Source organism: Sturnira hondurensis, unplaced genomic scaffold, assembly GCF_014824575.4.
Source record: "Sturnira hondurensis isolate 20B ecotype Veracruz unplaced genomic scaffold, ASM1482457v3 Scaffold0023817, whole genome shotgun sequence".
NCBI lineage: Eukaryota > Metazoa > Chordata > Mammalia > Chiroptera > Phyllostomidae > Sturnira > Sturnira hondurensis.
In genome coordinates, this window is record NW_028096448.1 from 11598009 (window position 1) to 11621474 (window position 23466).

Consider the following 23466-nt stretch of genomic DNA (forward strand, 5'->3'; position numbering starts at 1 on the left):
AGAACCTATGGCTCCTTTTGCAGGGCAAGCTCATGAGAAAGCAGAAGTGGCGCTATTTCCACAGCAAGTGGAACCTTCTGGACCTGGCCATCATCCTGGCTAGCTGGAGTGCCCTGGTGGTGTTTGTGAAGAGGGCCATCCTAGCGGAGTGAGACATACAACGGTACTGCAAGCACAAGGAGTAAGTGGCTTTGCCTCAGCCCCAGGTCACACCACTGGCCCTGCTTCCTCCAGCTCTGTGTGGCTCAGCGGTCAAAGAAGGCTTCTGAAATCTTGTTGACCCTCAGAGGATGAAGGGTCACTAGAAAAAATAACTATAGCTATCATTTAGATTCAGGCTTGTGGTCTGAAGCATATGCAATTGGAGAGCACTCTAAGTCAAAACAGAACAGTACCTTTTGCAAATCTTACCAAAACAAAGGGCCGAGTGACCCTCTGTTAAGGTCTCTCCCAGCCTTTTGGGCAGGGTTTTTGCAAGTATTAGTATCGTCAATCTGCTTCTGCTACCATTTACCAAGTGTCCACTCTGTGCTAGGCATGATGCCCTAACCAATCAGATCCTCATGAATACTGATGGAGGTAAATGTTTTTACCCTGTTTTACAAATAAAGAACTTGAGGCTCAGATAGGTCATGAGACTTCCCCAAGGACACACAGCTAAAAAGTGGCAGAGATGTAATTTAAATTTAGCATGTGTGTTTCTAGGATCCCAGTTTTGACTTTGAACCACTGTTTCTTGACTAACTGAAGGGGATGGAAATACCATCTAGTTGCTGTGCTAAGTGAGGGCCTAACACACTTTAACTGCATTGCGTCATTGGACTTTGAAAACTACTGGATGAGGAGGTATACTATTTCCATTTTACAGATAAGGACAGAGTGTTGGCCCAAGGTCACAGAGCTAGTGACAAAGTGACATAACTGGTGGTGGAAGAATGACAGTTGGAATCCAGGTTCTTCCCCATCCCACCCTGCCCTTCATTCCCCCTCTCATGTCTCTGCACTCTAAATTCATTCCTAATGTTGGTGTGTCATTAAAAATGGCATAGGTCTACATCTAATGACATGGGAGGGAAGATAATAGAACAAAATTATATGATTGCAAATTTGTAAAAACATTTCGTATTCATATATAATTCCCTACTGAAAGCTATTCTTTTACCTAATCTCCTACCTTTAAGAATCTTTCTGCCTCAGCTAGTGTGGTTCAGTTGGTTAGAGCATTATCCTGTAGACCAGAAGGTCACAGATTCAATTCCTGGTCAGAGCACATACCCAGGTTGTGGGTTTGATCCCTGGTCAGGGTACATACAAGAAAGCAACCGAATAATGTTTCTCTCTCACATTGATACTTCTCTCTCTCTTTCTCTCTCTCTCTCACCCCCTTTCCTTCCTCTCTCACTAAAAAAGCAATGAAAAAATGTACTTGGGTGAAGATAAAAACAAAAAAATTTTAAAGAATCTTCCTTTTTTAGCAGACTGGGGCTGCTGGTAAAGATGGTTGCTTCCTCCTTTGGCTTCTGCCACACCTTTTCCCTGACTCTTTTAAAATATCCAACCTTCTAGCCATGGCTGGTGCAGCACAGTGGATTGAGCGTGGGACTGTGAACCATACGATCACAGTTCGATTCCCAGTCAGGGCACATGCCTGGGTTGCAGGCCAGTCCCCAGCAGGGGACTCATGAGAGGCAACCATATATTGATATTTCTCTCCCTCTTTCCCACCCTTCCCCTCTAAAAATAAATAAATAAATAAAATCTTTAAAAAAATAAAATAAAATATCCAACCTTCTTTCACGTCATTTAATTGTTCACGTATGTGGAAGTAATAACCATGTAAGCCCTCCTTTATGATGGCAATTAGCACAGTCCTCTTGGGCCTGGGAGGATTCCTCCTCTGTCATTCTTCCATAGCTCTGCAGCCATTAAACAAGACTGCTAGGTAACGGCCCCATGAACTAACTGCTGCGGCCCCATAACCGCCATCACTGCCATCATCCCTATCATAACCATCATCCTCACCATCACCATCATCACCATCTCATCATCACCTAGCTGGGGGGATTGGGACAGCCCTCTCTCCCAGACCAGTTGCAGGAAGTGATGACCTCCGACATAAACCGTCTAATCGTACATACTGGGCTGAGTCCAAATGAACACTGGCGGAGTTGTTCACACTGTCTGAGACCCAGTCTCCCTTCTTGATCTCAAAGGGGGATCAGTTGCAGTGAGACAGCAGCAGCTGGTGCTGCCCTTGGTTACATCATTGCCTTCCTGGTACTGCTGTCCATGGTGAAACTCTGGCACCTGCTCAGATTGAACCCCCAAATGAACATGAGCACATCAGCTCTGCACTGTGCCTGGGGGGACATTTCAGGCTTCGTCATCATCATCCTTATTGTGCTCCTGGCTTACCCCATTGCCGTGAATGGCTCCTTTGGGAAAACCTCAGGGTGCTTCTCCTTGGAAACTAAGTCTTCTCAGTGTTGGGAGGCTGGGGATTGGGGTTACGGGAATCCTGGACACCTGAGGGAAGATGGTAGACCTTCTGAGTCTGGGTGCTTTCAGCTGGGAGCTCATGAACTGGTCACTGCAAATGGAGACCTCAGTTAGGTAAAAGTAAAGAGGTATTGTCTCAAGACTGAAAGGGTCAACTATCTCCAGCAAAGAATTTCTTTCTGTATCTGGACCCTGCCCGGATAGGCCAGTTCTCCCGTATTCCCAGCAGCTCAGGCATGCGCAGAGCACGCCTTCTGTGTGGGAGGATGGGGAGATGAGTTGGGCAGCCCCTGTCCTTGAGCTGGGCGGCGATGGGGGAGTAAGGATGGACGTACCCGCAGGCATGTCAGCACTCGATGCCCTCCACATGAGGCATAGCCAACCCCATTTCATTCAGCGCCTTCACACTGACAGCATTTTTTAAATCACATCTTTTGTGTCTGAAACAAAAAACTGAACTATTAACTTCTTTATATCAAATAACATGAGAAACAAAAACCCTCTGACACATCCTGATCTCCATCTAAATACGCATCCCATCCTCTCCTATATACTCTTTCTATAACAGTCAAACTTAATATTTGGTTGGAAGCTCCGTTCCTACAAAACCCTCTTTGATGCAGCAAAAACGATGATCAGCCTTCAGCTAGGAATCTTCAACTACGAGGAGGTGATGGGGAAAGGTCAGAGGACGTGGACCCTGCCATCTACACCAAGCCTTTACAAAAATTAGAAAAAGTAGTCTCCTCAAATGCCTCCCCACTGGATATAACCCCTTAGGTCCCTGGCCTGGCAAGTGCAGGGCAACTATGGACAAATAACAAGGGGACTCCTTCCTCCAGGCAGACAGCCCCACGCCAGGGCCCACAGCTCACCCTGGGGACCCCTGCTTACAGAAGAACATCAGGTACTGGCTACTCAGGAGAGGACTGTGCTAAGGGGTCCTGGGAAGGGGATGCTCCTGGCCCTAGCCAGAAATGGTGCCCACATTTGGAAATGGCAGCAGCGAGGGGTGAGGGCACTGTCCCCTTCCTCTCCTGGCAGCCTGAGAGCAATGCCTGCATTGTCAGCCCCCAGGCAGAAGAGGACTGTTCCAGCCCAAGGCTCTGCCTAACTCTGAGGATCAGTTTTCCTGCTGAGGGTGCCTAGTGGGGGGAGGTGGCCAGTAGGAAACAGGACCCCCAGAGATGACTCTGGATTTCTTCCAAACAGTTCCTGGACTATAGCCCAGTGCTAGGCTCCCTTCCAATTGGGTCCTGCATTGTTTTCATGACATTTGTTGTGCTGAATCTGTTTATCTCTGTCATCCTGGTGGCCTTTAGTGAAGAGCAAAAATACCATCAGGTGAATTCCTTTGGCCTATTTCTCAACAGTCACTGACCTTTGAAATAGAAAAAGGCTGGATGAGCAGCATTAGACATCAGGGAAACCTGAGAGGCCATTGTAGCTCAAAGCCTTCATTTCATGGGAGGGTAAACTGAGGGCCGAAGAAGGAAATGATTTCACCAAGGTCACAAGCAAATGAAGATCAGACTAGAATTGGGTCTCCCGAATCCCAGTGTGGGACTCTGTTCATTACACCAGTGCTTTTCAGCTCTGACTGCACATCAGAATCAGCTGGGGCATTTGGAAACCATTACTGCTGCACCTGAGGCCCATAAAAACAGAACCTCGGGGTGAACGATGCAAGCCTGGGTGTTTCTGAAATCTCCTGTGTGATTTTAACCGGCAGCTGAGGTTGAGACCCATTAAAAATAATCAAAGATGATAAGTAAGGTGATAAAAACTTTAATTCTTCATGAAGTGATCAGTCTCCATTCAGAGAACTACAAAATGGGTGGAAGGCAGGAAGTTTTTATAGGATAAAGAATTTTAAAAAACAAGGGAGAGAAAAGTACAAAACACTGGGTTGGCTGGGGCTACAGTCAACCTTGCCTGGGTGAGAAGGAAAAAAGTACAGATAGAGCCCTGAGGTAGCTTGCCATCTGGGGACTGGCTGACCGAATGTACTGGCTTCTGGTCAAGGGGAGCATTTACAGAGACACCAAAGTTATCTAGGTTTCGTTTGCTGACATGGCACCCTAGGCAGGAGCGGGTCCACTTTGGGCCTAGAAACCTACTTTGACAAGTTATGTGGTGACTTTGGTTTAAATTTTGAGAAACTGCCGAACTGTTTCTCCAGGCAGCTACGGCATTTCACATTCCCAACAGCAATGCATGAGAGGCTGTGTACCTAAATTCCCACCCACCTCTGACGGGGCGGTGGAGGAATTCTGTCATTTTCATCAGAGGGGAAGGAGGAACCCCCCTAGTGATAAAGGTGGGGAGGACGCACCCTTGGGTTTCCCCGCAGGAGGTGAAAGCAACTCTGATGAGCAAGGTGACTTTGTCAGGGACCAAGTTTCACAATAAAACCATGGTTTCCCCTTAAAAAGAAAAGCCCAAAGAGGATGTACTGGTATCTGTATCTGTTATATGGTTCTCGCTCCCTCTGCAGCTGTCGGAGGAAGGAGAGATTGTTGATTTGCTGCTGATGAAAATACTCAGTTTCCCGGGCATTAAATGTAAAAAAAGACAGGAGCCTGGAAGCTGCAGTGAACGGCCCGAGTTGCTGTTAGAAGCCCAGCCCCGTCTGTCTGCATCAGCTGCGCTCCAGGTTTAAGCTGTTCATCCATACTCGATTGTCTGTGGAGTCGGCAGACGGCCAGAGCCTCGGGCCTACACCTAACCAGTGATTCCGTACTCTTTCCACGTCAGTGTTTTCTGTGTCCATCAATGGTACCAAGGCTGGCAAGTAAAAAGACTGATAAAACTATGTATATATGCACACACACAACTGCCACTACTGCGATAGACTGTTTCAAATGTATTCCCTTCAAGAAATAAAACAAATGGCCTGGAGTTCAAAAAAAATCTCTTCTGCAGACTAATTATTTCACCTTTTTGATCGTCAGGGGTTGCCTTTGAATGATTCTCTAACAGTTCAGGGTTTCTCAAACTGTGTCCAAGAGATGCTAATAGCCATCATATTAGTTTGCTAGGGCAGCCAGAACAAAGTATCACAAAGTGGGGAACTTAAAACAACAGAAATGTATTGTCTCACAGTTCTGGAGGATAAAAGCTTAAAATAAGGCGTCAGCAGGGCCACGCTCCCTTGGAAGGCTCCACAGAGGAATCTTCTCCTTTAACTTCTAGAGTTTGCTGTGATCCTCGTTGTTCCCGGGTTTGTAGATGCACCACTCTAACGCCTGCCTCTGCTGTCACACGGTTTCCCGTCTTTCTCCGTCTCTCTTTCCTCGTCTTAAAAGGATACTAGTCATATTGGATTAAGAGCTCGCTAATTATGGCTTCACCTTAATTAATCGCATGTGCAACAAACAGTTCCTATCTCCAGTTTGGTCACATTCTGAGGCACTGGGGGTTAGGCACTGGGGGTTAGAGAAAAGAGGAGAGAGGGCAGAGGGTGAAGAGAGAAAAAGAAAGGAAGGGAGAGGAGAGAATGGGAGAGAAAGAGGAACAGGAAGAGAAAAGGGGAGAGGGTGAGAGAGAGGGAGAGTGCAAAAGAGGGAGGAAGAGAGGGAGGAGAGGAAGATAATGAGGCAGAGTGAGGGAAGTGGGAAGTGAGAGAGAGGGAAATGAAGAGGGAGAGAACTGGAGAGAGATGAAGAGAGAGGGGGAGAGTGAGCAGGGGAGGAGTGGAAAAGGGGAACAGACAGACGGAGAGAGAGACAGACAGGGGCAGGGGAAGAGAGAAAGAGGAAGAGGTGGGAGAGGTACGAGGGGAAGAGATAGGGGAGAGGAAGGGAGGGAGGAGAGTGGGAGATGGAGAGGGAGTGAGAAAGAAATAGGCAGAGGGAGAGACAGAAAGGCAGAATGAGATATAAAGAGAGAAGGAAAGGGGATTAGAGGAAGAAAGGGAGAGGAAGGAATAGGAGAGGGAGGAAGAGGAAGAAAGAGGGAGATGGAGAGAGATGAAGGAAGAGACAGAATGGGAGAGAGGTTGAGAGGGTAAGGGGGGAAGGAAGAAAAGCTGAAAGAAGAGAAAGTGACAGGAACATGTAGAGAAAAGAAAAGAGAGAGAGGAGATGGAGAGAGGAAGAGGCAGACGGATACAGACAAGAGAGCAAGAGTCGACTGGTGAGACAGGCTGTAGCCAGAAGTACAGTAGGGAAACTGAAAAAGACAGCCAAGCAGTTTACAGCCATTAAGTACATCGAAAAATCCTATCTCCCCTAACCAAGGGCACTTAAATAGTAAATGACCTACACTCATCCCCCACAACCAGAGTGTAAATAGCTTAAATCACCCTACCAGGGACGGCAAAAATCCAATTAGATTAATTAGTGCCAACCACGTCCAAGGACAGATGAAGATAAGGGAATAAATCTTATTTCGGGGAGTCAGCATAAAGCTGGCGAATATTCTGTTGAGACCCTCCCCTAAACTCCCAGTCTTCAAAACCCTCAAGAAGGACCCAGGGCATGCTCTTTTGGGGGCATGCCCATGCCTTTCTTCTCTCTCAGGTTTGCATCAACTAAACTCTAAAGATCCCCCACAAGATTTGCAACCAGGGGGGCTATGAGTAGCAGCTTGTCCCGGGCGAACCCCCAGAACCTGTCTCTAAGGTCTCTTATCTCTGACTTTCCAATGAGCCAAAACAGCCCCACCTAGGCTCATTTCTTTCTTACAACCTTTCTAGAGAGCCAAAGCTCTCTCCTTTTGCTTTTTTAACCCTAAGCCCTCCTTTGTTTCACTGTCTCCAGCTTTAACAAATGTACTCTCAAAGTCTCCTGGACTGATCTTGGGAAATCTTTCCCGCACAAAGTCAACAACCTGCGCACTACAGGCCTCTGGAGACAGGCCAGCTCTGAGCCTGGTTCCTATCCAGTAGTAATGAAGGAATAAAGAGGGAGGGAGACAAAGGAAAAGAGAGGGTGAGAGGAAGGGGGCGGTGACACAGAGATGGAGGGGCAGAGGACACAGGGAGAGTTAAAGGGACAGGGATTGAGGAAGAGGTAGAGTGAGGAAAAGAGATGAAGGTGAGAGAGGCAAGGAGAGGGAGAGAAAGGGAGGAAAGGTGAGAAAGATGGTGTGGGTGAGGGAGAATTTAAAGAAGGAAGCGAAAGAGAGAGGGAGACAAATAGGGAGAAAGAAGACAGACAGGGAGAAGTTAAAGGCAATGGACAAGGAAAAGGAGAGGAGGAGAGGGGGAAAGAGAAAGGGAGAGAGGAGAGGTTGAGAGGTTGAGAGGGCGATGGAGAGCGAAAGGGAGAGGAATAAGAGGGAGGAAGAAAGGGAGGGACAGAGGTAGTGGGAGAGCAGAGGGAGGAAGACAGAGAAAAGGCTGTGAAGAGAGGGAAAAGAAGAGGAGATGAGATGGAGAGAAGAGTTGGAGACCGATCAAGATGGCGGAAGAGAGGGAAGAGAGAGGGAGAGGAAGGAGGAGAAGCGGAGAAGGTAGAGAGAAAGGGAGAGTGGGAGACAGAGGAAGAAGAAGAGGGAGAGGGGAATGAGAATGGGCAAGAGGGGTAGGCGGAGAGAAAGAGAGGAAGGGGGAGAGAGGGAGAGACAGACAATTCTGCCTTCTGATTGCTCCTGCATTAACTGGCTCCACTCCAGTCTCTACCAAGAAGCCAATTCTGATCTTTGCGTTTCATGATTCTGTCGTTCCCTGTTTGGAGATCCTGACCATTTTAGGATCTGTAAAGTAATAAAGGGTTCCTGGATTGTTTCCAACATTTCAAAAAGTCAAAGATAAACTGCATTTGTGTCTTAGCCAATGTCCAACAACCACCTTCCGCTGGAATGATTCTGTTTGGACCTCACTAGGAATCACTCTGAGTGACCTTAACCCTCCGTAGCAGGGCGGGGCCGCATCCTAACAGGACTGGGAGCACCCACTATTCCCCGGGACCCGTGGGCCCAAGGCAAAGGAACGTACTGACTCAGCAGAGTCACCACACCCCCGCAGCCCTTCTAACCCTCCAGGCCCGTCGCGCAGCCCAGACTTTCAGATCCAGCAGTTAACCTCGCCTAGAAACCGCGCCCGGAGGCGTAGTCCCACCCCTACAGGGGTAGCCCAGTCCCTACCACTAGCAGCCCAGCTGTGTCCCCACTCGCCGCACTAGTCCCCACCCCTCATCTGATGCACCTTCCGGGCTTTAGGACCTTCCACGCCCCCCTGAAACATCACCCTATCCGAGCCCCGCCCCCTGTCCTTTAGGCCCCGCCCCCGCTCTCTGCCACGCTCTGGTCCGGGGCCGTCCCCACTCCGCCTCCGCGGGCCCGGGTGGCGGAGGAGTCCTGCTGCGACCCTCGGACTCCACTGAAAATGGCGCTCCGAGCGGCGCGGAGCGTGCGGGCCGTGGCCTGCAGCCTGCGCGCTGCGTCGGCGCCCGCCGCGCCCTGCGCGCCGCGGCCGTGGGGCCTACGGGCCGGCGCCGTCCGGACGCTGCACACCGGCCGCAGTCTGCTCTCGGGTAAGCGTGGGTGGGCACGTGGAGCAAGCCGGGGCGCCTGAGGGCGGGGGTTGGGGGCTGGGACACCTCGCTCCTCGCTTTGGTTCTTACCTGGCGTCTCCGCTGCGGGTCGCCGGGGTTTAACCTGGAGGCTCGCGAATACACTTTTATCGCCGGGGTCTCTAATTGTGTGAACCCCCAGCCCCACTCCCGAAGTGGCGTGGACGACGCCGCAGCCTTTGTGCTACGGGTTAGCGAGCCGGTGCTAGAGGCCTGGAGCACGCGCGGTCGCCGTGTCCCGGCCCTTTCTGGCTGGAGCGTCGGCCGCTCGCTACCGGAGAATCCCCCAAGTGGCGCTAAGCTTCTTCGTGACCTTAGAGAGTATCTCGATTTGTGGGCATCGTGGACCCTGTAAGTGGAGACAAATAATAGGTTTTAGTTTGCTCCATGGACCATCACTGACACCTCTGAAGTAAAATTAAACACTGGGTCTAGATTTTTACTAGTTAAAGTGAAGAGAAAACTTGCAGTTTCCCTCAAGAGAAAAATGGAAATAATTGTACTTCACAGAGTTTTGGGGAGGATGAAATGACATAATGTAATTATTGTACATATAGCCTGACACATAAGTACTTGATAAATGTTACTAAGTTCAGTTCATAGAATCAAATAAACAGTAAAAAAGTTGACCCATATTAGTATTCAGGGTCCGACAGAAGTAACGTCTGTGTGAGTGTAGTCGGTAGGGTAATAATATGAGTGTAATCGTTTATAGTTTTAATTTGAACATTTCACCTAAAATGTCATATGCTGTGCTTGAGGGTGTGATATTGTTATCTTACAGAATTACATGCTTGTGATTTTGTAAGAAAAGGCAGGGGTATTACTTTTGCTGGACTCTGTATTTTATCTGACCAGTGACTTTGAAAGAAGGAAAATACAGACTTTTCATAAATTACTAAAAATGCCTAATTTTGAGGCCAAAAGCTGTTTTTCAAAGCTCAGTAAGAAAGTAATTATTAACCTAATCTCCTGCCCACTTTTCTTTCTGTTGGGCCAAGGGTTAAAGAATTGTACTAATCATTGTCTTTAGCCTAAATAGCATAACCTAGAAAAAGACATGAATGGACTTTATGTCAGGTGGTCCTGAGTGCCTTCAGTTTAGTAATGTTGCTATCTCTTCCTCTACACCAAGGGAGTCAAACTCATTTTCACCAGGGCCACATCAGCCTTGAAGTTGCCCTCAAAGGGCCAAATGTAATTTTAGGACTGTATAAATTAGCTACTCCTCAACTCCTTTAACTCCTGACAGCCTTTTGAAGGCAACCACAAGACTGATGTGGCCCCCATCAGCCCCCCCCACCCCCCACCCTTCGAGTTTGACACCCTTTCTCTAAAGTTTTGGTTGCTCAGTTGCTAATTTGAATGTGAGAGCAGTCTTATTCCTAAGATTTATCTTTACAATTAGGTAAAATGGCAAGGCCAAAATCAGGACAATAATCTCAGAGAAAAGTCATGTATTTATAGTTCTCTAGCCCTTTAAAAGGCATATTACATTTAAACTTCCAGTTCTAGAGTTGTGAGAGAATAATAGGGAGATTTTAGAATTGTGGCCAATAACTCTGTACTAAATATTTTGCTCAGAATCCCCTTACTTAAATATCACTTCAGTGCAACTTGATAAGTGTTTATAGTATGTCAAGCACTGTGTTTAGAACTGGGAATACAAACGAAATAAACTCTGGTCTTGCTTGTGTTGTACTTACAGTCTGCTTCCTGGGGAAGATTGACAAATGGACTCTATCTGTAGCACGTTAAGTGCCATGAGTGTGTGTGGGGGTCAGGGTGGGAGGAGAGGAGTGCAGAGTGCTATGGGAGCATACTCAGTGGCCCAGGAACCCAGGCTTGGAGGGCTAGACAACACTTCTGGCAGGAAAGAGCTTACAAGAACTATGAAATAGTCAAGAAAAGGCAAAAGGCTGGGGCAGTGTTGCCATCAGAACACTGAGTGCAAACCTTAAACTTTTTTTTTGATATTGATTCTAGAGAGGGAGGAAGGAAGAGAATCAGAAATGTTGCCTGGCTGGTGTAGCTCAGTGGATTGAGTGCGGGCCTGCGAACCAGAGGATCGCGGTTCGATTCCCGTCAGGGCACGTGCCTGGGTTGCAGGCTGGTTCCTTGCAGGCCAACTACCAGCAGGGGATGCACGAAAGGCAACCATACATTGATGTTTCTCTCTCTCTCCTTCCCCTCTAAATATAAATAAATAAATTAAATCTTAAAAAAAAAAAAAAAGAAATGTGAGAGAGAATCATCGACTGGTTACCTCTCACATGCTGGACCAGGACCAAACCTGCAGACGCAGGCATGTGCCCTGATCCAGAATCACACCCTGCAACCTTTTGGTTTGCGCAGGACTGTGCGGGATGATGTCCAGCCGACTGAGCCATATGGGCCATGGCCAAACCTTACACTTTTTAATGGAAAGATCAGATTGATCTGAAGCATTCAGTTATTTGAAATGGAATGAAGTGAAGCAAATTTCTTTGTGACAAATTTTGCAACTTCTTCCATGGAAAAGTGTAAAATGAAAGCTTTTTCTTGATTGGGGAAAAACAACATAATAAGCTGTACTCTGTTTACATTCTGTTGCATACCAGAACTGTGTGATCAAAGCAGTTTAATGCTGTTATAAGCACAGCTGTCTTTGGGTAAGGGGAAAGGGTAAACCAGCAAGGCTTACTTTAAAACAGTATTGGAATTAGTGAACCATTTTCCAGTTAACTCCTAATGCATTAGTTTTGGAAAAATAGTTCACTTTGGAAATATTGTATATATTCTTTTATATATATATATATATATATATATATAAAAGATAGCATATGCTTTGTAAAAAGTACTTATTCCTTAAAGCAAGTACTTTTAACATTAAATCCTAAATAATTTTTTTCACATCTCTTGCATTTTGGTCGATCTTTCTTCCAGGAATCCTTGGATAATAGTTCCACCATGTCTTTGAGAGAAGAAGCTCATAAAGCCAGGGGCTAACCTGTCCAATGAGTGTTCAGCAGAGCTTGATGTTCCACCAGTAAATGGCTTAGCCCTGAAGTGACTGTTGAGTTCTGATCTTGCAGTTTGCTTCTTTAAATGGTGGTAGCGTAATTCTTCCAGGGCAGGCCTGAATTCCATTAAAATGGAATTTTAAGAACTTGTTCAAATTATATTGTTCCAGGTCAGTTTCATTCCTGTAAATTCCACTTTATAACCAAGTTGCAGTGAAGCTCTCTTAGGTTAGCTCTGAAGAGGCAGGTTATTATTTTTTAGGTTAAATAATTTATAAGCATCTGTGCTCATCCCAGAACCTCATCACTCCGTATCTGTCTTCTGAGGGACAGACTTTATCTGCAAGACAGACTAGTTATTATATAAGTATACATTTGAAATGTCCTTCAGATTTTTTGTGTGATTTAGGCAAAGTAACATTAGAGCAGATGATCAAGCCTCCAGAAGATGCACACGGTGTCAAGCTGTCTTTGTCTGAGTAATACCACTTTTGAGATGTGCCATCTTTTCACATGGTCTGTTTTCTCCTGGGCAGTGTACTATTGAAAGGCAGTGTAAGTCAGACACAATTACTGGGAAAGTTTTGCCTTTTGACAGCATTGATATAAAAAGTGCTTTTTAAGAAGTGATGCTACTGCTTTTCTGAAATATTGGTCTTCTATTTTAGTGCGTAAATTCACAGAGAAACATGAATGGATAACAACAGAAAATGGTATTGGAACAGTGGGAATCAGCAATTTTGCACAGGTATTGGATTGTCTTGAAATAGTTGAAACAGTCTGCTCTCACCTAAATTGGATTGCCTCTGCCTTTTAAAATTTGTTTATTCTGCCATTAGTTTGGGCTCTTTACAGGCCCTGAGAAAAAGCATCAGTCTTACTCAGAAAAGAAATGTTTGTTTCATACTGGAGCAATTAAGGAAGGAGGCGAAAAAGGAAGAGTAAACACAAGGGCAGAGAGTTGTCAGTGTTTTGGGGATACAGTGATATGCACATGACCAGGGAAACATGAAGAGGGGAAAACCTAGACTGGCACAGATTTGGATAAATTGGATAAACAAAAGGGGAACCTTTTGTTTATCCAATTTCTCTGTTAACTCCCCTATTCCCATTGGTCCCATATTTGAAATACTATGTAAAACAGGGTTGGCAAACTCATTTTCATTGGGGGGGCCACATCAGCCTTGTAGTTGCCTTCAAAGGGCCGAATGTAGAACTCCTTGCCCCTAGTTAAGGGTAGTTACATTTTTAGTCCTGAAATTACATTTGGCCCTTTGAAGGCAACTGTAAGGCTGAACCGTAAAGCTGATGTGGGCCCCCTGTGAAAACAAAACAAGCCAAGCAGCAAAACAGGTCAGTGATTTTCAACTGGATTTCTGTAGGAAGTGGGGCACTAGAGGGAAAGGGGATTTAACTGATGGAAATATGATATTCTTTAGGAATGTTGGAATATCAAGTATTAAGAGTCAGTGACAACTGTATCTTCATTGGCATATCTGTGTACCTACTGAAGCCCAGTATAAGGTGCTTTGTGAGGTATTATATGTGTTGTCCTCACCTCCTGGAGCTTACCTATGAGTGTAATTACGTACATGGAAAATAACAGACAAAACATTACATGATGGGAGGGAATTTTAGGGGAAAAGGGGAAGAGCTTACAGGAACAAGTATAAAAGACAAAAACTGGGGGGCGGGTAAATTCCACTTTATAACCAAGTTGCAGTGAAAATGGGAGGGAGGTCGGGAGGGTTGGGGGGTTGGGCTGGGATGGGAGTAAAAGACAGAAAACTGTACTTGAACAACAATAAAAATAAAAATGAAAAAAAAATAAATAAAAGATAATGTGAGTGGTACAGGGCATGGTAACCCTTACCTGATAGATCATTTCTTATTGGAGTCAAGATCTTCAAGGAGGACAAAGGTGTGAGGACTATGATTTTCGAGTCAGTAAATCATAGGATTTCAGTAAAAGCAGTAGGAAAAAGGCCTAAGTAAAATTGCAGAGGTGAAAAAGCACAAAATGTGTTTGTTTTATAGGAGATGTCTTTTGGGGGATATATGGTTTATAATGGGGGTCACTAATGCTTGTGGGAAATCTAGCTTAATGGCCTGTTTTCTTGCAGGTCCTGAGCTAAGAATAGTTTTGTGTTTTAAGGGTTATAAGAGAAAAAATTGGCCCATCAAGTATAAAATATGTACTACTATCTGAAATGATAAGAGATTTGGTATTTGGCTTATTCCTGTTTACTTAGAGGTTTAATTCGATTTCTTATGGTTTTTGTTTTGTTTTGTTTTTTTAGGAAGCTTTGGGAGATGTTGTTTACTGTAGTCTGCCTGAAGTTGGGACAAAGTTAAACAAACAAGGTGAGTGTTTTTCTCATCTTGGTATTTTATGATTCATGCCATGATTTTCTTTACCTAATAACTTTTATGCACCCAGGATCAATTACAGTGCTTTTTATACTCAAAGGAAAATTTGAAAGTAAATTAATCAATAGGGATTTATACCTTATACAAGCAATATGGACATAGGTGAATACAGGATTGGCTGAGTGGCTCAGTGAAGGTCATCAAGGACAGCAGCTCATTTGGTACTTTTCTGCCTCAGTGTGTCACACACAGATCACAAAATGGCAGCAAAATCTTACAAGCATCACCTTCTCAAATGAGTGTCCAAAAGCAGGAAAAGAAGGACAGGTAGTCTTTTTTTGTTCTCTTATATCTCATTAGCCAGATCTAGTTACATTGGCCACACCTAACTGTAAAGGATAATGGCAAAGAGAATAATGAACATTTGGAGACATTATAATGGAGGGTAAGAAGCAGAGAGAAATGGCTCTTAGCATCATCACTCCCCACTCCACACACTCATATCATTGCAGTGTAATATAGTTGAGGTCTATAAAGTTGATAAAGTAAAATCTACTTTTCTTTGGAGGCAGTAAGAATATGGGCTTTGAAGGGGCAGAACCTGTCTTTTAAGCCTGGTCCACAGCATATCAGCTGTGTGATTTTGGGAAAAATGCTTAATGTAGGTATCATCTGTAAATAAGGATTATAATAATATCACCTACATTGTAGTTGTCAGGATTAAATGAAATTTAGCATAATGTCTGACATAGATTAGTGCTTGATAAATGTTAGCCAGTAGTACCACCTATATTTATTCATGGATTCCTGGACATATAGAAGACAGCCCTACAAAATTTAATTATTTTCTAAGTATCTTTGACAGTATTGGCCATGTCTTCTTCCATTTAAACTTTCCCCAGGTATCTAACTTGAACTTTTCCTGCTTCCTCTCTCTCAATTTCCTGGCTGATCAAATCCCTCTTTATGAAGGTCTTCCTAGAAATCATTTCTGATGTAAAAAAAACATGTGATTAATAAGCACCGTTCTTGTTTTCTTTTTTTAAATTATATTTTATTGATTATCCTGTTACAGCTGTCCTGATTTCTCCCCCTTTACCCCTCCTCCACCTAGCAACCCACAGTCAGTCCCACCGCCATTGTTCATGTCCATGGGTCATTTGTATAAGTTCTTTGCCTACTCCATTTCCTATACTCCACCCTACATCCCCATGGCTATTCTGTAACTACCTATTTGTACTTTTTAAATTTTTTTTTTAAAGATTTTATTTATTTTATCTTTGGAGGGGAGGAGAGAGGGAGAGAAACATCAATGTATGGTTGCCTTTCATGCGTCCCCTGCTGGGAGTTGGCCTGCAGGGAACTGGCCTGCAACCCAGGCATGTGCCCTGACTGGGAATCGAACCGCGATCCTCTGGTTCGCAGGCCTGTGCTCAATCCACTGAGCTATGCCAGCCAGGGCCCTATTTGTACTTCTTAATCCCCTCACCTCTTCACCCATTCTCCCCTTCTCTCCTCCCATCTGGCAACCATGTTCTAACTAACTTCTTTTCTCTTGCTGCTTTTAAGAGTCTGTCTGTCTTTAACCTTTGGCCTTTTAATTATGATGTGTCTTGGAGTGGGCCTCCTTGCAGCCATCATAATTGGGACTCTGCTTCCCTGGACTTTCATGTCTACTTCCTTCACCAAACTAGGGAAGTTTTCTTTCACTATTTTTTCAGATAGATTTCCAGTTTTATGCTCTTTCTTTTTTCCTTCTGGCACCCCTGTGATGCAAATGTTGGACTTCTGGAAGTCCCAGAGGCTGTTTATACCATCCTTTATTCTTTTATTTTTTTCTTCTTGGTATTCTGTGTGGTGGTTTTTTGCTTCCTTGTGTCCCAAGTCATTGATTTGATTGTTGGCTTCATCTCCTCCACTGTCGGTTCCCTGTAAATTGTTATTACTTCAATTAGTGTGTCCTTCATTCCTGACTGGGTCTTTTTATGCTGCTGAGGTCATCACTAAGATCCTCGAGCATCCTTATAACCATTGTTTTGAACTCTGCATCTGGTAGATTGCTAATCTCCACTTTAGCTCTTTTTCTGGAGTTTTTATGTGTTCTTTCATTTGGGCTGTTTGTTTCCTTTTAGGCAGCCTCCCTGTGTTTGTTTCTGTGTTTTGGGTAGAGCTGCTTTGACACCGTGTCTTGGTAGTGTGTCCTAATGTAGTAGGTGCCCTGTAGGGTCCAATGGCACAGCCTCCCCAATCACCCAAGATGGGTACTTAAAGAGCATCCTTCATGTGGGCTCAGTACCTCCTTCTCTTGTAGTTGAGCCTTGGTTGCTGTTGGAAGATCAATGGGAGGGATTTATTCAGGCCTGTCAGCTGCAAGGACTGGCTATGACCACTGACCACCAACCTCCACCCTCTGTGGTAGATCAGCTGTGCAGGGGCAGGGTGGTGGTGCTCCAACATGGTCTTCAGCTGTCCACTGGGTATGTTGGCCCTGGGGTCTCCTGGGTGGTGCAGGCAAAAGTCAGTCCCCACCTGTGTTTTGCCAGGGCACCTTTCCTGAGCTGTAAAGCAACCTGAGATGGCTGCTTCTTATGGTAAACTTGGAGAGATTCCCAGGTGAAGCCAAGCTGTGAATCCACTATGTCTGCTGCTAGGGCTCACTGAAGCCAGCTGTTGCTTGTTTGATAGGATGTAGGTGCCAACACCAGCCATTCTTATGAAAAACAGTTTCTATATGCCCGTAAGTTGGGTGGGGCAGAGCCTCTGTGGATATCAAGATGGGTCAAACAGTGTTAGCCAGGTTGATGGAGTCTCAGATGTGGCACCAGTTTGCTGGCTCTGTGGGGGGAGGGTTTAGAAAAAGGATAATGGTCTCTGCTGGCCTTGATGCCAGACATTGCAGTTTCTCCCTGTACACCACTGGTGCCTTTAAAACTGCTACCTGGTGCTGGTGCTCAGAGGGAGTGAGTCTGAGTAGGTGAGTCTGTGTATGGGTTCTTTAAGAGGAACTGCGTGGGGCACCAGAAATTTCTTCCACTGACTCAATCCCCACTGGTTTTTGCAGCCAGAAGTTGTGGGGACTTAATCTTCCTGGCACTGGAACCCTGGGCTGTGGGGCCTGGTGTGGGGCTGGGACTCCTCGCTCCTGAGATACCCCTCCCAAATTTTTATCCACATGGGTGTGGGACCAGCCCATTCTGTGTCTGCGCCCCTCCTTCCAGTCTGGATATGAGATTTCTTTAATTCCATAGTTGCAAGAGTTCCCATTCAGCTTGATTTCAGTCATTCCTGAATAACGGTTTTATATTTTAGTTGTAATATTTGATGCGGCTGTGCAAAGAGGCTAGCCAGGTCTGCCTATAGTACCAGTCTTGACTGGAAGTCTTATTTTCTTTCCTTGTGTCCTTTTATTTACTGTGTACCCACTGTGCTACTCTCAAGCAGATCAAAAGTTTCTGAACATCTCTCTTTAATAATCTTTAGTAAGACCTTTTTTATTTTTTAAAAGATTTTATTTATTTTTAGAGAGAAGGGGAGGGAGAAAGAGAGGGAAAGTAACTTCAGTATTTGGTTACCTCACACACCCCTTACCGGGGATCTGGCCTGCAACCCAGATACGTGCCCTGACTGGGAATCGAACCTGTGACCCTTTGGTTTGCAGGCTGGCACTCAATCCACTGAAAAACAGCACCCAGGGCTTAAGATGTTCTTTTTAAACAAAAGCTAAAGATAATAATCTCCTTCTAAGAATTCTTTTAGCTATCTCTCAAATAATTTGGTATGTTGTATTCTCATCATTCACTTTAGATCACTTGATATTGTCCTGTAGGTGACTAAAACTGTTAATTTTTCCAGCCTTCAAAAAAAATTCTGTTCTTTGGCCCTGGCCGGTGTGGCTTAGTGGGTTGGAGCATTGTCTGGTAAACAGAAAGGTTGTGGGCGTGATCCCCAGTCAGGGTACATAACTAAGTTGAGGGTTTGATCCCTGGTTAGGGTGCATAGAAGAGGCAACTGACCAATGTTTCTCTCTCTTTTCCTCTTTCTGTAAAATCAATAAGCAATCTTTGGGTAAGAATTTTAAAAAGTTTTTTAGATTGGTTAATTTCAGATGATCTTTCTTCATGTTCACTGACCCTTTCTTCTACTGTATCCAGTTTGATATTAGTGCTATCCAGTGAATGTTTTATTTCAGATATTATACTCCCAGTTCTAAAATGTCCATTTTAAATTTCCATTTATTTTTTTATCTTTATTGTATTTTTCCCCATTACTATTTTGTCCTCTCATAACATCCCGGTATCACCACCACGTTGTTGTCCATGTCCATGAGCCTTTTTCCTTTTTGCTCAATCCCTCTCACCCTCTAACCTCTCCATTCCCAGCTATCATCTTATATTTCCATTTCTTTGCAAAAGTCTTTCAGTATATTTATAATAGCTACCTAAAGGTTTTCTGGTAATTCCATCAGGTGGGTGGGTTATTTGGAGGTCTTTGCTGACTACTTTCTTCTATGGCTTCTTTCTTTCTAGGATTTCAACCCTCATTTTCCAGCCACCTTGGCAGCCCCATACTCTACTCTCTGACCCCTCAAATAAATAAGACTGGTTTTCTATTTGTGTTGTAGTTACACTGTGCTATTTGGATATGGTTGTGTTGTCAGGATATAAGTTGTATAATGAGCGCGCTCAGTTTGAGTCCCTTTTTTCAAGCACTGACTTTCAGTTTGATCACTCTGCAGAGCCTTTTGCATGTGCTTTGTTTGGGGTTTATAACTGTTATCTGAAGGAGGGTTGGTCTGAGGTACTTTACTGTTACTGTATCTTCATTTTTCTGAGCCATAGCAAATTGAAAGAAGGTTGAACTTCACTGAACTGAAGCATGTCTGGTACTGGGATACATCAGCATTTGTTCACTCTATCTAGAAGAGATAGCTCTGCTTTATTGAGGATAGTTATATTCTTCTCATAGGTGATAGCATGACAAAACCTATGATTTTATTTTTAATTAAAGAGGTTTAGAATTTTATCATGATTGTATTAGAAGTCACCACTTTTCCATATTTTGTATTTTTAGGTCATTAACTTGGCATTGAATATTTTCTTTCATTTTCTCAATATAGATGAGTTTGGTGCTTTGGAAAGCGTGAAAGCTGCTAGTGAACTCTATTCTCCTCTAACAGGAGAAGTAACTGAAATTAACGAAGCTCTTGCAGAAAATCCAGGACTTGTAAACAAATCTTGTTATGAAGATGGTAAGTTAAGAATTTTTAAAAGGATTATTGCTGCAGTTAACATTTAATCTAGAGTGTAAAGTAAGATCTACCTGATGGTGACTTTGTCTTTTTGCACTTCTTAGTACTACAGATGTTCTGCCTTTTATTTTTTTAAGATTGATTGACTGATTGATTGATTATTTATTTATTTATTTAATATATATATTTTATTGATTATACCATTATAGTTGTTCTATTCCCCCCTTCATTCCCCTCCACCCGCACACTCCCTCTCCCACCATTCTCCCCCCCCTTAGTCTATAACCACGTGTCTCAAGTTCTTTAGATTCTATATTTCCCCCACTATTCTTGCCCTCCCCCCTATCTATTTTCTACCTACTGTCTATGCTATTTTCTATACCTTCTCCCCCCTTCTCCTCCCACTCCCCTGTTGCTAACCCTCCATGTGTTCTTCATTTCTATGGTTCCACTCCTACTCTAGCTGTCCTCCTGGTTTGCTTTTGTTTTAGGTGTGGTTGTTAATAACTGAGTTTGCTGTCCTTTCACTGTTCATATTTTCCATCTTCTTTTTCTTAGATAAGTCCCTTTAGCATTTCATAAAATAAGGGCTTGGTGATGATGAACTCCTTGAACTTCACCTTATCTGAGAAGCACTTTATCTGTCCTTCCATTCTAAATGAAAGTTTTGCTGGATAAAGCAATCTTGGCTGTAGGTCTTTGGATTTCATGACTTGGAATACTTCTTTCCAGCCCTTTCTTGCCTGTAAGGTCTCTTTTGAGAAATCTGCTGACAGTCTGATGGGAACTCCTTTGTAGGTGACTGTCCCCTTATCTCTTGCTGCTTCTAGGATTCTCTCCTTCATTTTCATCTTGGCNCCGCCCGAGATAAGTCCCTCTTATCTGCGCAAATGGGCCTCATGATTCGTCCCACTGCTCACGAAAACAATGGCAGGCACCCTTTGCTTCCTCCCGCCCGAGATAAGTCCCTCTTATCTGCGCAAATGGGCCTCATGATTCGTCCCACTGCTCACGAATGTGCGACCGTGGTCAGCCGCTGCTGGGATCATTGCTGGGGGCTGCACGGTCCGTCTCACTTTTCACTCCCGCCATCTCAAGCCCTCACTGGATGCTTGGGCACCTGGCCTCGGGGGATCTTTCCTGCCCAACCGCTGCTGGCTCCGCCCCTCTTACCCGTCTGGTAGAACGGTTCGTTGTTGTTGGACTTTCGGTTCGTTGTTGTTGGACTTTCGTATAGTTCAATTTTCTGTTCTTTGGCTGTGTCTTTGTTCTCCAAACCTTTGTTGTATTCAAACTTGGTTGTGGGAGAAGGCACAGTGTTTCCACCTACGCTTCCATCTTGGCGGAAGTCCTTTCTCTCCTGATTTCTTTTTAGAGAGAAGGGGAGAACCATCAATGTGTGAGAGATACATTGATTGGTTGCCTCTCACACGCCCCCAACTTGAGAACTGGCCTGCCACCCAGGCATGTGCCCTGAGTGGGAATCTAACCAGTGACCTTTCAATTTACCGGGAGGAGCTCAATCCACTGAGCCACATCAGCCAGGATGAGCTCTTCTGCTTTTAAAAAGAAAAACACAGACTAGCTGAATATCTAAGGTTATGTTTAAAATCTTTGTTGATAAAAGCATTGCCTGTTTTACAGGGTTCTTAGTGTCAAACACTTGTAAAATATTTATCTTTTCAAACATAAAGTGTGTGTATTGTGATTCAGGTGGTAATAGAATAATACATATTTCATTAATTTTCAGTTTTCTCACTTAATCATCTTTCCAGTAACCCATTGAGGTAGGCTACTAATAATTCTCTCCATTTTGTAAGTGCAATGAGGCCCCAAAGGATTTATCTGTTATGGTCACACATCCAATAAATAGCAAAATTAGGAGTAGGTTGTAGTTCTGTTGTCTGTCGTCTATCCCTTCTAACTCTTTACTTTCTAATGTCCATCACATCAGTAGTTAAGTGTTGGTGTTCTTCTTGTTAATGAAAGATATACCTGATCTTAGACACTGGGATCCCTATGTAGTCTTCAGTGTCATCTGTTGATACTTACTACAGCCTAAGAGTTGTTAATCGATTATAGTGGAATGTATCTAGTTGTAATGTTTTTAATTGTGATATGCAAGGATATTAATTCTAAGGCTAAAATGTGAAGCTCTTTTAAAAGTAAAAAGTTATATACTGGTAGGTAAAGAATACCACATCAGTTTTGAGGCAGTAGAAAATTTATTTTAAAGCAAGTATTGGCAAGGATGTGGAGAAAAGGGAATCCTGGTACACCATTGGTAGGAAGGCAGATTTGGTATAGCCACCATGCAAAACATGGAGGTGAACTACCTTATGACCCAGCAATTCTACTTCTGGGTATATATCACTAATTCAGAAGAATATTTGCACCCTACATTCATTGTGCATTATTTACAACAGTCAAGATATGGAAGCAACTCAAGTGTGTATCCATAGACAAATGGATAAAATATGGTGGTACATATATACAATGCAATATCACTTAGCCATAAAAATGAATGAACTCTTAATCATTTGTGACAGCATGGATGACCTAGGGGATTTTATGTTAAGTGAAAGGTCATACAGAGACAAGTATATGATTTTACTTACATACAGTATCTAAAGAACAGAATAAATGAACAAAAAATAGAAACCAAGTTATAGATACAGAGAACAGACTGGTGACTTCCAGAGACTGGTGGTGGTTGGAGGGCTGGGTAAGAAGTGAAGAGAATAAGTACTAATTGGTAGTTACAGCATGGTCACAGGTATATAAAGTACAACATAGGTAATGTAGTCAATAATATTGTAATAACTATGTGTGGTGCCAGGTGGGTACTTGACATATTGTGGGGGGGGGTGGTCACTGTGTAATGTGTATGATTGTCCAACCACTATGCTGTACATCTGAGACTAATACAAAATAATATTGAATGTAAACTGTAATTTAAAGTAAAATTTTTAAAGTATTTTACATTTTGAATGAATTTGACTTTTACTCTTTAAAAGGTAATTTGTGATAAAAGGTTTTTTTATTTTCGTTGCAGGTTGGCTGATCAAGATGACATTGAGTAACCCTTCAGAACTAGATGAACTAATGAGTGAAGAAGCATATGAGAAATACATAAAATCTATTGAGGAGTGAAAAATGGAATTCCCCCTTAAATAAAATAGTATGAAACAACTTAATCTAGCATAGTTGTCTTAAATTAGTGGTGAGTAGAAGTTTTAAAATAACAATTTTTATTTATACCATAGAAAACCAAACCACAACAATGCTATTGGAAGAAAATGCCCCTTTCTAATGATCGAAGATAAACACAATTTGCATTGTTTTTATAACACCCTATGATTTTTAAGATAGGCTACAATTATAATATTCAGAACTCCTAAGATCATGTGTGGTGAGATCTAGTTGTCAAAATTATGTGTTTCAAAGATAACATTGTTATCTTAAACCTTATGTAATATTGTAACTTTCTCACATCAGTTTCTGGATTTGGGTCAAAATACTTAATGAGCCTTCCATTGGAAATCACTGGCAGTGGAAATAAGTTTTGTTAGGGTCAGATGATGAATAAAACTATGTTAGTTTAGCAGTATACTAAGTTTGCTGGTGCTATTTTTATACAATGAAGCAGCAGCCTTGTGGGAAAACAAAGTTTAAAAATAAAACATCCAACTTCATTAATCTTGATTTTTTATTTTGCTGTTAATATATAGTGACTCTGCTAATATTTGTGAAAATGCTAATTTTAACTTACGGGAAGTTTTTTACAAATGAAATTAAAGCCATTTCATAGCCATTTAATGAAATGAAA

The 23466-nt window shown here is 43.5% G+C and overlaps 1 protein-coding gene across 1 annotated transcript; it reads left to right on the forward strand.

The window, feature by feature from the left end:
• The first annotated feature begins 8736 nt into the window (after window positions 1-8736).
• On the forward strand, window positions 8737-23331 carry GCSH (glycine cleavage system protein H). Its single transcript, XM_037037933.1, has 5 exons — window positions 8737-8978; window positions 12688-12767; window positions 14320-14383; window positions 19506-19637; window positions 22693-23331. The coding sequence occupies exons 1-5, from the start codon at window positions 8831-8833 to the stop codon at window positions 22788-22790; spliced, it is 522 nt and encodes a 173-aa protein (XP_036893828.1). The 5' UTR covers window positions 8737-8830; the 3' UTR covers window positions 22791-23331.
• Window positions 23332-23466: the final 135 nt, after the last annotated feature.

What these genes read in the sequence shown, in the direction of transcription:
- GCSH (XM_037037933.1), top strand. Translation starts at nt 8,831, where the DNA reads ATGGCGCTCCGAGCGGCGCGGAGCGTGCGGGCCGTGGCCTGCAGCCTG. An exon ending in CGGCCGCAGTCTGCTCTCGG is followed by an intron (nt 8,979 to 12,687) that starts GTAAGCGTGGGT and finishes CTTCTATTTTAG; the next exon opens with TGCGTAAATTCACAGAGAAA. An exon ending in CAAATCTTGTTATGAAGATG is followed by an intron (nt 19,638 to 22,692) that starts GTAAGTTAAGAA and finishes TTTTCGTTGCAG; the next exon opens with GTTGGCTGATCAAGATGACA.